Here is a 13,577-nt window from a genome sequence, read left to right as displayed (position 1 = left end):
GTCCGAGGCTTTCAGGGTCGCACGGCGGGCTGTGGCGGGGAGCCCGCAACGGTTGGGCAGGTACTTTTGCACGACAGACTAGAATTAGGCATGGACTCGTAGCGGTTAATTAAGGATTGTTTTACTTACACCGTAGGTGGTCACAGTGCAGGCAGGAAAAACTTTCTTGAGTTGCAGTTACAGACAAACACACGTGGAGTTTGCTAGGCTCCACCGAAGACACACGAGCAGAGTTTGCTAGGCTCCGCAAAACAAACACGACAGAGCTCTGGATACCCTTGCCGAGCGCGCAAAAACCATAGATACGTCTTAAGAAGAATTTAATGAACGAGACGGGAAGAGGCTGGTGGTTGATCAGGCTGCCGCACTCCTCTGAGACACAAAGTTTCTATTACTCTGCCGCGTGCTCAGAGTCCCCACGAGATGGTTGTGGAGTCCTCTACAACTTGGGAGGAAACTGCTCAAACCTCTCATGACTAGCAAGCCAATCGCTAGCCGCCATGTGGGAATAATTTAGCAACAGCCAATAGTGGGACACAAGTTTACATACGGGTGGCGGGAACTCCTTTGCACCGGGTTTTCTCTCTGCAGCCGAGAATTGCACCGTGCAAAGAAAGCTCCATGTGGCAGGAAATAATTCTGCAGTGCCGAAGCGCGCACACAATTATTGGGTCATGACAACCTAGAGCAGGCTCAGGTGCTAGGTTTTCTTTGGCTACATTTCATAGTAGCTTCGCCGCTGAACAAATAAAAAAGCACAGCACATGTTGAAAGAAGGGATAAGTAGAAAGGCAAAATGGAACGGAGACCCCGTACTCTGTCAAAAGGAAAGTGACTGTTTTCCAATTTTTGTTATATTTGTGGTAACAGAACATATTATTTCGGGTAAGAGGAACTTGATGTGGGCAAACTGAATAAAAAATTCCAGTACAAACACAAAGACAGTAGCCATTTATTTAAAAACAAAATAAAACAACAAGCTCCCTTTGCACAGTGTATACAAAGAAACACAGAACGTTTTCATTTTTGCTAGTGTTACCTACTAGAACAGAGATTCAAAAATAGCTTTTTCCTATAGAGGCACTAAGATGTACTAGTATGGCATCAAAAGAAGTCATGCAGCTCCACAGAAAGGCAAAAACAACTCTTTCTTCTAATTAACTAGAGCTAACAGAGGTATTGCTGACAATTCAGCAATACTGGAAACCTGAGAATCAATATTTTTACTATTGACACAAGTGGAAGTTCTGCCATTCGCTTTGCAAGAGGAGTATCAATTGCTGCAACAGATCGTCGGGAAGTGCTTGCTGCATTAGTTCATGCAGGCATTCACATAATAAAGGAAGAGACTTCAATAATCTGCTTTGAACTAGCTGACCCACCCTCCTGCAGATTTTAGTGAAGCAAACTTTCTCCCACACTGAAAACTCAAACTTTAACTGAGCAAGATTTGATGGCGCTCAATCCATACATGCAAACCCATTTCTCAAACCAGCAAGATATTGAATGATGACTTCAAACAAATTCCCACCACCCTTTGTAACATGCTGCCTAACTGCAGGTTCCTCTAAAACCTCACACCAGTTTAAGTGAAAAACTGGCATTGCTGCTGGAAGACAGGCAAGCATAGGTAAGAAAGTATAGAAGTGAAACATGCAGAACACTTGCGCTCTTTCAGGACCAGGCAGGATTTTTTTCTGACTATGCAAAAGCTAGTCCCAAATCTACATGCAGGGAGTTCTAGTTTTATTGCAAATTAAGGAGGTCTTCTCATTCCCTTCCCCCAGCTGTGGCCTAAAAGGGGTTGTAACTCTCTTACTAAATCATTCTATAGTTCAGTCATTGTCACCAAGTGTGTACATAGGCAATGAACACACCAACTGATCTCAGAATATTCACTAGTCAAGATTTTGTGGCAATTAAAAGGATGCAATTGTCAATTTCCCTTGGAATATTAAACAAGTGCATGTTGCACATAAGCCCCCCCCCCCCCCCCCCAAACGTTTGATTAATTTCCCTGAAGGGACACAGATTCCTCAAGGAACTCGGACGTATGCTTAAAAACACCACAGATCCTGTCAAACTTCCCGAGAAAGAATAAATGTTATCACTTTCAAGATGTCGGCATATTTCCAACCAGAAGAAACATTATAGGAAAAAAAAAAAAAAAAAAGGCTTATTTTTAGCTTCTCTTGCTAAAGAAAGGTGCTTCTCCCCCTCCCAAAACCTAAAATATGGATTTCCAAACAGGGAAGCGAGGAAAAATATTGCTGAGATAGGCTTTCACTTGCAGGAGTCAAATTGCTGATGGGTTTAAACATACAAGAATCCCAACCAGTTCATTAAAAAAAGAGGCCTGAATACAGCCCTATTAGGTCAATGAGAGCCACCATTAATACACCCTTCGGTGTTTTCCGGGTTCAAGACTAGATACAGATTTCTGCTAAACAGCAGTCCAAAAACCGGTACATCACATTGAATTCAAGTTTGCTTACTCATGCAGTACATAAAAGTAGATACTAAAAAACTGGAACTTCTTCCCATTGGGCCCTTCCGTTTATCCAACAGAGCAGCATCCAAAAAAAGATTCTCAGTATAGGATGACCCTTGAAAACAGGGACTGACTGACATCACCAAGCCTCCCTTCCCCCAAGTTCACGCTTGCAACTTAGAGCGCTCGCCAGTCAATAGGCTTCTTGCCAGACATCTTCAGCAATTCGTTTGTCTTGGAGAAGTGACAGCAGCCGAAGAAGCCTCTGTACACAGACAGCGGAGAGGGGTGGGCGGTCTGCAGGATGTGGTGGCGTTTCTGGAAGAGGTTGGAGATGGTACAAAACTGTTAAATTGGGCACATTCGTCTTTGCAGCTTTTGGATGCAGGCTGCCTCACTTGTGTTATTACCAAAGATAGACACTTTAATTTTTGTCCTAAAAACTAGGCTCTCTGTGCTCAGTAAGCAACTGCATTTCTAATTACTATAATACAGGCGAGATAAGATAGAAGTCAGGATGCAGAGGCTCTTTATAGAGTAATATATTACTTTGCCTTCCTTCCAAGGCTCTCTTGGAACAGAGAGAGGCCACAGAATTGGTCAAGCTCCGCCTGTCTCAAGATCCTAGATGTCTATGCACTTAATTTTGTAATATGCTGCAACAGGCTCTTTTTTTTCCCCATTCAAGTGACCAGAAGTCCTACATGTAGCGTGCTCTACAGAAACACCCTTTCCCCTAATGAAAAAAAGACCAGAGCGTTAAGTCATACCCTGTCAATGGAGCTCCCTTTCTTCTGTGCATAAGATCCCCACAGCATGAAGACGAGTCCATTCAAATTCTCGTTCAGCCAGGACACCACTGCATCGGTGAACTGTTCCCAGCCCCTCTCCCTATGGGAAGTCGCTTGGTGTGCTCGGACCGTGAGGACAGCATTGAGCAGAAGTACCCCTGCTCGCAAAGGGGATAGCCGCACGTTAACACAGGCACAAAGAAAGCACAGAACAGCTTACCCAGTTTTAATCTCTCATCCTGTTTGTCTCCTGATAAAGTCACTTGAATGTGTTTGGTTTTTTTTAATGTTATTCTCAAGGGAACAGGTAAATGGCAGATACCAAGAATGGAGTTCAAACAATTCATTCGTAGAAGAAAGGAAACAACAAGCTGTGAAGAAATTAATTAAAAAAAATATGCACCTGATATAAAGAGCTTCTAGATGGCAAGCCTACACAAGTAAATCTGTCAAGAGGTTGCTGAGTCAATACAATTAATACTACATGGAGATCACATTAAGTCCAAGGCAAAAATTACCACCCAGAGCCATCGGTGCACTGTAACACGATGAATCATTAAAATTAAGCTGTATGCTTTTTTAAACGAATGGCTTTAGCCTTACAAAATGTATGAACCTTCAGGCATGTCAGCTCATACTCATCATTATACAGGGAAAAAAAAAAAAAATGAACATCAATTCACTGACCAATCAGAACTATTCACCCAAATAAGGAGAATTTTGCCAGGCTTGCAGGAGAATGCATCTATTTATAGTATCTTAAGAATACAAAAAATAAGAGACTTTTCAGTTTAAGAAAGGACCAACATTGTGTGTATGCTACAGAAACAGAAAATAGACAGGCAATTTCACAGACTTATGATTGATTAAGAACGTGCTTAGGAACATGCTCAATATTTACATGCTTCTGTTCACTGCTATTTAACCCTTTTATGAGTATTAAAAGGCCGTGTTCAGTTGTGCTTTTTAAACAGATCTGAGTCAAGCACTTTGGAAAACACCAGCATCTCTACTTCAACATGGTTGCAACCACCCACTCACTGAAGACAACAGACTCCCCATCTTGCAAGAATCAAAGGAGCAAAATTGATGGATTACCTTGCTTGGCCCATCCAGTTAGGTCCCCATGGCCGGGATGGGTGAAGTCCTCGATATCAGTTGAAAGCTCTTTGTAAATATTTTCCAAACTGCAAAAACAAAAACCATTGAAAAAAAAAAAAAGTGATGATTTCCACAAGAAAAATTTTTCAATAGAAACGTGTGGAGCACAGGCTTGCAGGTCTGGGCCCTGAACAGAGTCCATGGTCCGACTCGCATTCTGCAAGAACAGGGATGGAGATTAAGCAAATTCAAATCCAAGCAAGTGCAATTAAAAAAAAAAAAAGCATGAACACATCAAGATGACAGCTGTGCTTCCATGGGTCAGACTACAGGCTTTTTCTTCTCTAGCATCCCCATATTATAACTATAACTATATCTGCATGGACAAAACCTACTGTTGCCAGATTAGACTTGGGTCTTTGGAATATGCATGCAGTCCGTTACAAAGATCCTATCACAGCAAGTCACATATTAAATTACCTCAATGGCAGTCAAGACCAGTTTGTGATTATGGCTATAATAACCTAGCTCAGCAAGCAAGGGCAGTGTTCAAAATAGAGAAAGTATAATCCTACCTGGGTGGAGGTGGAACAGGTTTCTGAACACTAAAGCAGAGTCCATGAGCTTGGTTGGGTCCATGGTAGGGATCTTGTCCCAAGATGACAACTTTTACCTGAACATAGACACAAGTTAGCACTGAGAACGCAGCAGCATTTCTTCAATACCCGATTTCACAACAATGTCCAAAGTGTACAGTCTGTCAGGACAGAATTACTATAATCTACAACAAGCAGAACTACAGATAACTAAACAAACAAGTGTCTCAAATCCCCCTAACACCTGAAGTTAAAGCACTGCCTGCCTGATGAGTAAGTTTTGAAGTTAAGTTTATTTTTGAAGCTTGAAGAAGCAGCATCACCAAAAATTTCTATGACAAACGTGGAGATGAGTCAACAGTTCAGCAGTTCAGTGATCTTGTAAGATTTCCATATTTTAAGGTCTGATTAACACTTTTTTCAGACAGATAAATTTATTCCAGAAGATGTGCCAGCTGCTAACCAGCAGCTCAAGCATTTAGGAAGGTACCACCCTAAAATCCTGCACCTGAACCTTCACGGTTGAATCTGTCAGGTGCATGATGTTAAAAAGCAAAATACACAAAGTCTGCAAGTGCTACATCTGAAAGCACAGGGGCGGGGGTCAAGAAACACAGGTGAAGAGGCCAGTGACAGCACTATCTTGCCATCATGCCACAAGCCCCTATTTCAATATCTGGGGAAGCGAAACAGGCTGAATCCTAGATGGGAAAGGAACAATGTTGGCATCATCAGAAGTCGGATTTAAGAGAAGAGCTGCTTAACCTGTGGGCCACATCCAGCCCGTAAGGCCGTGGGTTTCCCCGCAGGTCTGAACATTTGGAAATGGGGGAACAGTGGCAGCATTAACTGCAGCTCCCCTTGCCGCCACATTTCCAGACCTGCGGGGAGTCCTGCGGGTTGGATGACACAGCCTTGCAGGCTAGATCATGCCAGCATAAGGCCAGATCCAGGCACAGTGTTGGGCCAGCGTGCAGTCAGGCCAGCAGGCCTAATCATCACACCCATGCACCAATCCTAGGTACCAAATCCAGCACAGGGGTTGGCCTCACACCGCAGGGTGACCGCCAGCGCCATGGCGCGGTCCGCGCACGCACGCGGCCATTTCGCAGCAAAACACCACTTCCGCCCCCACGTCACACCGCCGCGCCCTGCTCATTGGGCAGCCGGCCGCGAGAGCCCGCCCCCCACTCCCCAATGGGCTATGGATCAGCACGCAGCAGCTGGGCCTAGTGCCGTGTCTGAACCTCGGACATTTAGCTCGGCCTCCACTGCTGCACTCACGTCTTTGATGTCGCACATCTGCGTCCAGGTAAAGACCTGCTCTGGGGGCGGGTAAACCGTGTGACGCTGCCGCTCCTCTGCCACAAATGCCATGAGCTGGAGATAGAAAAAGGACGTGAAGAAGTTAGAGGCGGTTCAGTGGCAGGCAACAAAGACGATAAAGGGCTATTCATAAATTGTAACGGGCTGGACAGGACCTCGCAAGGTCGTCGGGTCCAGCCCCCTACGCGAGGCAGGAAAGACAACTGGGGTCAGGCTTGGAAAACAAGTCATATGAGGACAGGCTGAAGGAGCTGGGCACGTTCAGCTCGCGGGAAAAAGCTTAAAAAAAGGACACGGCAGCAGTCTTCAAATACGTAAAGGGCTGCCATAGAGAAGAGGGAAAGCACCTCAGCAGGACAAGCACCACTTGACGCTGCAGGAAAATAAGCCTAGCTGGGCCACCCGGAAAAACGTCGCTGTGAAGAGCCGTGAGGCAGAGGACCAGACGCCCCAGGGGGAAACTGTGGACTCTCCATCACCGGAAACATTCAAGAGGAGACTGGGCGGCCGCTGATCAAAGACGACTCAAGGCATAGCGATGTGACCAGGGATCCTGGTTTGCTCCGATTTAAAAAAAAACAAAAAAACCCCCCAATTTTCGGGAACCCCTAATGCATATTTTTCCATGATTAAAACGAAACCCCGATATATACATATCTATATGTTAGTAGCGTTTCATTTAAATCGCAGAAAAACGTGGCTTTGGAGTCACTAACTGAATATTGGGTGGGGTTTTTTTTTAAATCAGAAAAAACCCCCAGGATCCCTGGGGAGGTCGTGATTTTTACTGCGGGGATTTCCTGCTACACGTCAAGGGGGGGTGTTCAGCCTCTCTCAGAGATGCGGGGCAGGCCTGGCTGGGGACTGAAGGAGGCTCCTGGCTAGAGGGTGTGTCCCACGTGCTGGGGGTCAGACCGATGTTGCGTGTGGGGTCTGGGAGGAGTTTCAGCCCCGCTCAGACCGGTGCAGACTGGGGGGGTTGCGAGGAGCTCAGACCGGGGCTGGCGGCTGACCTGGGTGAAGTACGGCCGGGCGAACTCCGTCGCCAGCGGCCGCCTCCAGCTGTCCGCGAAGCCCGGGGGAGCGGTGCGCGCCGCCAACCGCTGCAGAGCCGCCTCCTTGTTCCTGCGGATCCGCTCCTGCTGCTCCGGGCTCAGCGGCGGGCAGCGCGGCCAGGCCGCGCCCGAGTCGTCCCGCGCCGACCGCAGCCGCTTGGCGGAGCCGCCCTGCGGGACAGCGAACAGGCGGTGAGCGGCCGGGCAGCGGCGCAGGGCGACCGCCAGCGACATGGCGAGGCCCGGGCACGCACGCGGCCATTTCGCGGCAAAACGCCACTTCCGCGCCCACGTGATGCCGCGGCGCCCTGCCCATTGGGCAGCCGCCCGCGAGAGCCCGCCCCCCACTCTCCAATGGGCTACGGAAGAGCCCGCGCTTCTCCCCATTGGCCGCCCGGAAGGCAGGCGCCATTCCCTCCGATTGGGCGGCCGGGAGAGGAGGACGCTCCTGATTGGCCGCGTCTCCTCCGAGTGTCGGCTTGCCGCGGGGCCACGCCCCCTGGCTCTCCTATTGGCCGGAGAGGAAGACTGGCCCCACCCTCAAACAGGCACAGCGTGAGCGGTGTGGGGGGGTAGTATCTGCCCTCCCCCCCACTTTCCCACCGCGGTACCTCAGTGTCGCCGCCCGGCTCCGGGAAGCGGTCACGCTTCGGCGGCGGTGTGCAGCTGAAGAACGAGTGCAGCGTCTTCTGCCCGATCATGGCGGTGGCTCTGCCCCCGTTCCCGTCCCTCCCCTCAGCCCCTCACAGCACCCAGCTCCTTCCGCCGCGGGAGATGGAATGTGGCGCCAAGTGTCTGCGCATGCGCGGAGTTGCCTCGGGGGAGGGGGTCCCATTCTATCGAGTGCGCATGCGCAAGGCATCCCCCAGGCTAGACCCGGCATCTTGATTGACAGCTGGGGGCAGCCTCGCTCTGGAGAAGGGAGGGGTGGGCTCAGGTGTGTGTGCAGCGTGCACACGCATGTATGGGGCAGGTGCGTGTAGGGCGGGTGTGCACGTGGGCAAGTGTGCGTGTGGGATGGGGGTGTGTGGGATAGTGCATGTAGAGCAAGTGTGCACGCGTGAGAAAATCGTGCGTGGCGCGTGTGTAGCAGGCCCCTGATCCCCGCGTCCCTCCCAGTGCGACTGGCTCGCACGGCGGAGTGGAAGTGGTGGCAAGGGCCCCTTGCTTCACGCCGCCTCTGCCCCGTGACAGCGCTGTTCACGCCGCACGCTCGCCCCCAGCACCTTTGCTCCGCTCCCGGCCCGCTGCAGCCTGGATGGCGAGCGCCCACGGCGGCGTGTCGAGGGTCTCTGCCCCTGCAGCAGTTGGGGTCGCCGTTGTTACCCCCCCCCCCCCGAGCTACAGATGTGAGACCAGCACAAAGAGGCTGAAATAGCAGCAGGGTCTGGATGTCCCGATGCCCGGACGGATGCTGTACGCGCTAGGCCGCTCGCGGGTTAAAAATCCCAGCGTTGGAGAAGGAAGGGCTGCAAAGTGTAGGGCCTGCAGGTGGCCCCCGCTTGCACCTGCAAGAGGAACTGGATGATTAGAGCTGTAATTGCTGTGCGTCACAATGACAGTTCCTCGCTAGATGTGGCAGTGAAACCTAAATAAAGATGAGGACCCCACGATGCAGACTCACGGGGGCTCTGGAGGGTTCACAGCGCCAACGAAGAGCAGGGGAGGGAAGCGAATTGGTCATAAAAGCAAGCTCAGGGTGGAGCTGAGAACAGACCCAGCTCTCACAAGACCCAAGCCACCTCCATGCCCACTAAGCCGCACTGCCAAAACTTTTGGGGGACCTGCCCAGGGTAGCGAGACGCAATCCAGCCCCTGTTCTAGCAGGTGTGCTGTCTGCTATGTCCTTGGACCAGTACTCCTGTACGCTCCCTGCACTTTCGGATGACTCAGGAGTGAGGGAGGCACATGTCATTTGCAGGGGACCCAATTAGCTGGGACAGAAAATGAGTCATCTGTTAATAAGCATTTACTAGGCAGTTTGCAGGGGGATAACAAGGACCTGAACTGAGTCATTTCTAGCCTTGCAGGACCCCTCGTGGCCCCGGGGAGAAAGCAGCTGCTGTCAGGCTGATGAGAGCGCGGCTATATTTATTTCGGAGGCATTTCCAAGAAGATTCGGTAGGTGGTGGCCGTGGACTTCGTGGCCAGCCTCACCCGGCAGAAGCAAGCCCGTCCTCCCTAGGGCACGTGAGCATTGCAGACAGGAAGTGGTGGGAGGGAAGCAGCTGCTGCAAGTGTGGCTGTGTCAGGCTCTGGATCCTCAGAGGCCAGCCCCAGTGAAGTGTGTGCTGATGACAGGCCTGGGTCCAGGAGCTCAGGTACTTTACTGGCTCCCTGAGCTGTAAGCCAGGATTTTGAAGCCTTTTTTGGTTGGTTGCAACCCTGAATCCCTTTGCAGACTACTCTGCCTTTGCCCTCCCTCTCGTTTGCAGGTCGGTGCTGGTTTCTGACCGTTTGTGGGGCCTGGGCAGGATGGACAAGTTCTTGGTCAAAAAGCCTTCCCTTGGCAGGAGCAAACAAAAGCTGCTCGGGACCACGGAGGAGACATGCGGAGACCTGGACTGTGCGGGAGAAGAGAGTGGGGGAGAGAGGAAAAGGCCCCGGCCTGAAAACACAGGCACGGATGGATCTTTGCCGCATTCCCCGTGGCAGCACATCCAGGCTGAGGGGCTGAGCTGCGATTACAGGATCCTCTTTGGCCAAGCCGAGGCTGATGAGATTCTCCAGCAGCTGGAAAAGGAGGTGGAGTATTTTGAAGGTAACCAAAGTGACCGGGACCAGAGTTTCTTCTGTCTGTAGTTGCCATAACACCTTCTGGTTTATCACTGACAGGGAGTGAGGAAGTCTTGAAACACTCAGGGCCCAAACCTACATGGGCTGTGGTTCCTGAATGGGTCTCCAGTGGCTTCAGCAGGGCTCCATGTGGGAACAAAGATCCCTGTGGATAGATTTGTTTGCAAGGTCAGGCCCTTAACACACAACAGCACATGTCGGCTCTGATTCAGTAAAGATGCAAGGGCTTAACTTTAGGTAGGTAGACTCCGGCAAGCCCAGTCACACCCGTAGTGTTTGCAGGTGAAAGGGCTGGGGGTTGTGGCAAAGCTGTAATGTTACAGCTAGCCCCAGTGGGGCGGCCACTCCCCACCAACAGCAGGGAAGGAGGTGGAGAATCCCAGATCACTTTTCTTGTTCCAAGGAACCTAATTATAGCTCTCAACTGTTCAAGACCTGACCGTTTCCTAAGTGAAGCTGTTCTGGCCTTGCACTGCATCAGGGAAATTGTGCTCTATGAAGGGACTGATTGCTCCTTGCACGCAAGCCTGCTCTGAACCTCAGGACACTGCTGTTTCATTTTGTAGGAGGAAAGGCAGGCTGACCTTGACCTCTCCAAACTCTCTTTCAAACAGGTGATCTCACTAAAGTGCAAGTGTTTGGCAAGTGGCACATCATCCCACGGAAGCAGGTGACGTATGGAGACCCTGAGCTCACCTACACCTACTCAGGCGTTACCTTCTCACCCAAGCCCTGGATTCCCATTCTGCACCGGATCAGAGACCGCGTCACCTTGGCCACTGGGCACACTTTCAATTTTGTTCTGATTAACAGGTGCGTTTGGCTCAGAGGGAACCAAGCTTCACTCCCTTCATATTACACACCGAGTGCCGGTTGTCTCACTGAGTGGACAACCTTCAGTGGAAATTTGCCACCTTGCTTTTTCCTTTAAATGGCATGTTATGGTTATGTAACGTTCACATCAGTGCAAACGAATTGGCGGGGTACTTGAGAGTGAGACCTAAAGCTTTTTCCTTGGTGTCCCATAAAAGGGGTGCATCCTGTTACTACTGATCCACTACATACCTGGACTCCCCCTAGACGGGTGCAGCCGGTAATAGCAGTCACTGCAAAGTGAACACAGCGTTACTCAAACACAGCAGGCATTTGAGTAATTTTGGAGGGGAGACAGACAGGCGAGGGGGGATCCTGTCCCTGGCTGCTCAATTGAACATTAGCACTGTCCGGCAAACACGCCTTGTTTAAACCTGACAGTGCCAGGGTATGCCTTTGGCATGTGGTCATGTGGCATGCAAGCAGAACGGGTGGAAGAACTAAGTACTCTTCCCCCACAGGTACAAAGACGGGCGTGATCACATGGGGGAGCACCGTGATGACGAGCGAGAGCTGGTTCCACAGAGTCCCATTGCTTCCGTGTCCTTTGGGGCCTGCAGGGACTTCTTCTTCAGGCACGGAGCTTCCCGAGGGAAAAACGCCACGCGGCACATAGAGCCGGTGAAGCTGCAGCTTGCCCATGGCAGCTTGCTCATGATGAACTACCCCACCAACCTGTACTGGTACCACAGCCTGCCAACCCGCAAGAAGGTGCTGGCCCCAAGAATCAACCTGACCTTTCGGAAAGTGATGGCATCAGTCAAACGGTGAGGCATTCAACAGCTGAATGCCTGCCCCCTTGGCTTTGGAAATCAGGAGCTCTCTTCCCTTGCACAAGAGCTACTTAGCTTCTATTTCAGGCATGGCCTTCAATGCCGCGTAGGCAGCAGGAGACGGGAACCTAGCTGAGGGGAAAGCTTTGTAATTCAAGGGTATTTATGCTAGGGAAACAGACAGGTGGAACAGCCCTCAGTTGTTTAGCTGTAAACCCTGTAACCACTTGATCTGGGATGGCAAGATTATGTTCCCACAGTTAAGCACTGCATTAACCCCCATGGTATACTGCTGCCATTCTTATTCAGGAAGGTTTATTGTTGAGCCCGGCTAATAGTCCCTCTCAGCATCCAGACATCATCTTGGATTGAAAAACGTCTCAAGTGTATACACGAGTCTTCTAAACACAGCAAAGAACCAGACAATAGAGTAATTCTCCACGAGTCTGAAAGCTCATGCCTGGTCTCGCTTGTTTTTGTGTGCTCGAGGAACGAGTCGCGTCTGTTTCAAATAAAACAAGATTCTTGTATGAGGAAAAGCTGACCAATTCTTTTAGTGACAACCCTTTTGACATAATATGCATGTTACTGTGGCCAAAGAGCAGCTTACCTGTAGGTAAGGTAGAGCACTTTTGTGGCCCTTTCACTGACGTTCTAAAACGGCGGAAGTGTGGCACGGGATTTGTATGCCTAATTAAACCGAGGCTTTGAATATGCCATCTTGTCATTTGTTTGTATTCCACCATGAAACAGGTGCTGAGGTGCTTGTGTGCGTGTCAGTAGTGTAAGCACTTGCATTAGAAACAGAAAAGACATTGCTGCTGACATTCTTGCTTGTGTTTTTCATTTCAAGACACCACCACACATGACCAGTTCTATTTTCTATTAATTTGATTCCTTTATTGCTACTGTATAGACAGGTACAAAAATACCCTGAAGGGAAGATTCAATTTCAAAGCGCAGTGCAGTGGTTTGGATGCTAACATCATACCTCTTAATAATATGCACATTAAAACGAGAAAAGTCGAATTACAGAGCAGTCGTACCAATCTGACCAGAGTAAGCAGAGGTGCTCATGTTTCTGCAGCTTTCCTTTTCCGGTCGTAAGCGCCAACTCAACAGCTCTACTCCGAGGATCTAAAAAGCAATGTCACTGGCTGGCACCACCTGACACCCCACACTTACAACCAGAGGGAGCTCCTGTCCCTGGCACAGAGCCCTGCTGGCTTCCAAAGGCCAAAGCATGGGAGGCTAGGGCAGAAACGTGCCTGGTCTTGAGGGGTGAGAAACACCCAAAACAGCTGATATGATGCTGCATGTTGTTTAACCCTTCTCAGGATCAAACCCAAGACACCTAGTTCCTTGCAGCCATGGCTAAGGATTGAATGCCTGTTCTCCCCTTGCTGCAAAGGAAGAAGCAACATTCCAGCTTTACCTAACCCTCCTTCCTTCTGCCCTTGACAAAGCTGTCACTATCAATTCCCAGCCCAACAGCAGGGTGACACAACGAGCCCAATGATGCATGACAGCAACAAGTCTCATTCTCATCAAATGGGCACAGAGAAAAGAGGTGAGCGGAAGGCAGAGCTGTGCAAGTGGAAATGGAAAACGTGACAGAAGCAGCTCTCAGCAACGTGTAGCTTTACACGGATGCTGTGTTGCTGATCGATTCCAAGACCTGGAGTCCTCCCTGTGCGTGATATCCGACTTGCACGGCTGCGTTATAAACAAAGTGGCTTGTCTGGCTGCTGTCCGACAAGCCAACTTAAACCCAC

General features: G+C 49.9%; 2 protein-coding genes across 3 annotated transcripts; one reads left to right on the top strand and one right to left on the bottom strand.

The window, feature by feature from the left end:
- Positions 1 to 938: 938 nt before the first annotated feature.
- UNG (uracil DNA glycosylase) lies at positions 939 to 8,110 on the bottom strand. Its single transcript, XM_006264181.4, has 7 exons — positions 7,972 to 8,110; positions 7,319 to 7,531; positions 6,264 to 6,359; positions 4,959 to 5,056; positions 4,381 to 4,469; positions 3,262 to 3,440; positions 939 to 2,809 (listed from the first exon to the last, which is right to left on the bottom strand). The coding sequence occupies exons 1-7, from the start codon at positions 8,059 to 8,061 to the stop codon at positions 2,669 to 2,671; spliced, it is 906 nt and encodes a 301-aa protein (XP_006264243.1). The 5' UTR covers positions 8,062 to 8,110; the 3' UTR covers positions 939 to 2,668.
- A 571-nt stretch (positions 8,111 to 8,681) lies between these two features.
- ALKBH2 (alkB homolog 2, alpha-ketoglutarate dependent dioxygenase) lies at positions 8,682 to 12,519 on the top strand. 2 transcript variants are annotated; one of them, XM_019486766.2, is made up of 4 exons: positions 8,682 to 9,704; positions 9,796 to 10,121; positions 10,771 to 10,969; positions 11,491 to 12,519. In XM_019486766.2, the coding sequence occupies exons 1-4, from the start codon at positions 9,655 to 9,657 to the stop codon at positions 11,798 to 11,800; spliced, it is 885 nt and encodes a 294-aa protein (XP_019342311.1). In that variant the 5' UTR covers positions 8,682 to 9,654; the 3' UTR covers positions 11,801 to 12,519. The 2 variants fall into 2 exon arrangements, with proteins under 2 accessions (XP_019342311.1, XP_014453907.1); XM_014598421.3 differs by having other exon boundaries at positions 8,699 to 9,681.
- Positions 12,520 to 13,577: the final 1,058 nt, after the last annotated feature.

Source organism: Alligator mississippiensis, chromosome 10 (genome assembly GCF_030867095.1).
Source record: "Alligator mississippiensis isolate rAllMis1 chromosome 10, rAllMis1, whole genome shotgun sequence".
Classification (NCBI taxonomy): Eukaryota; Metazoa; Chordata; order Crocodylia; family Alligatoridae; genus Alligator; species Alligator mississippiensis.
This window is presented reverse-complemented; position numbering and strand designations above follow the sequence as displayed.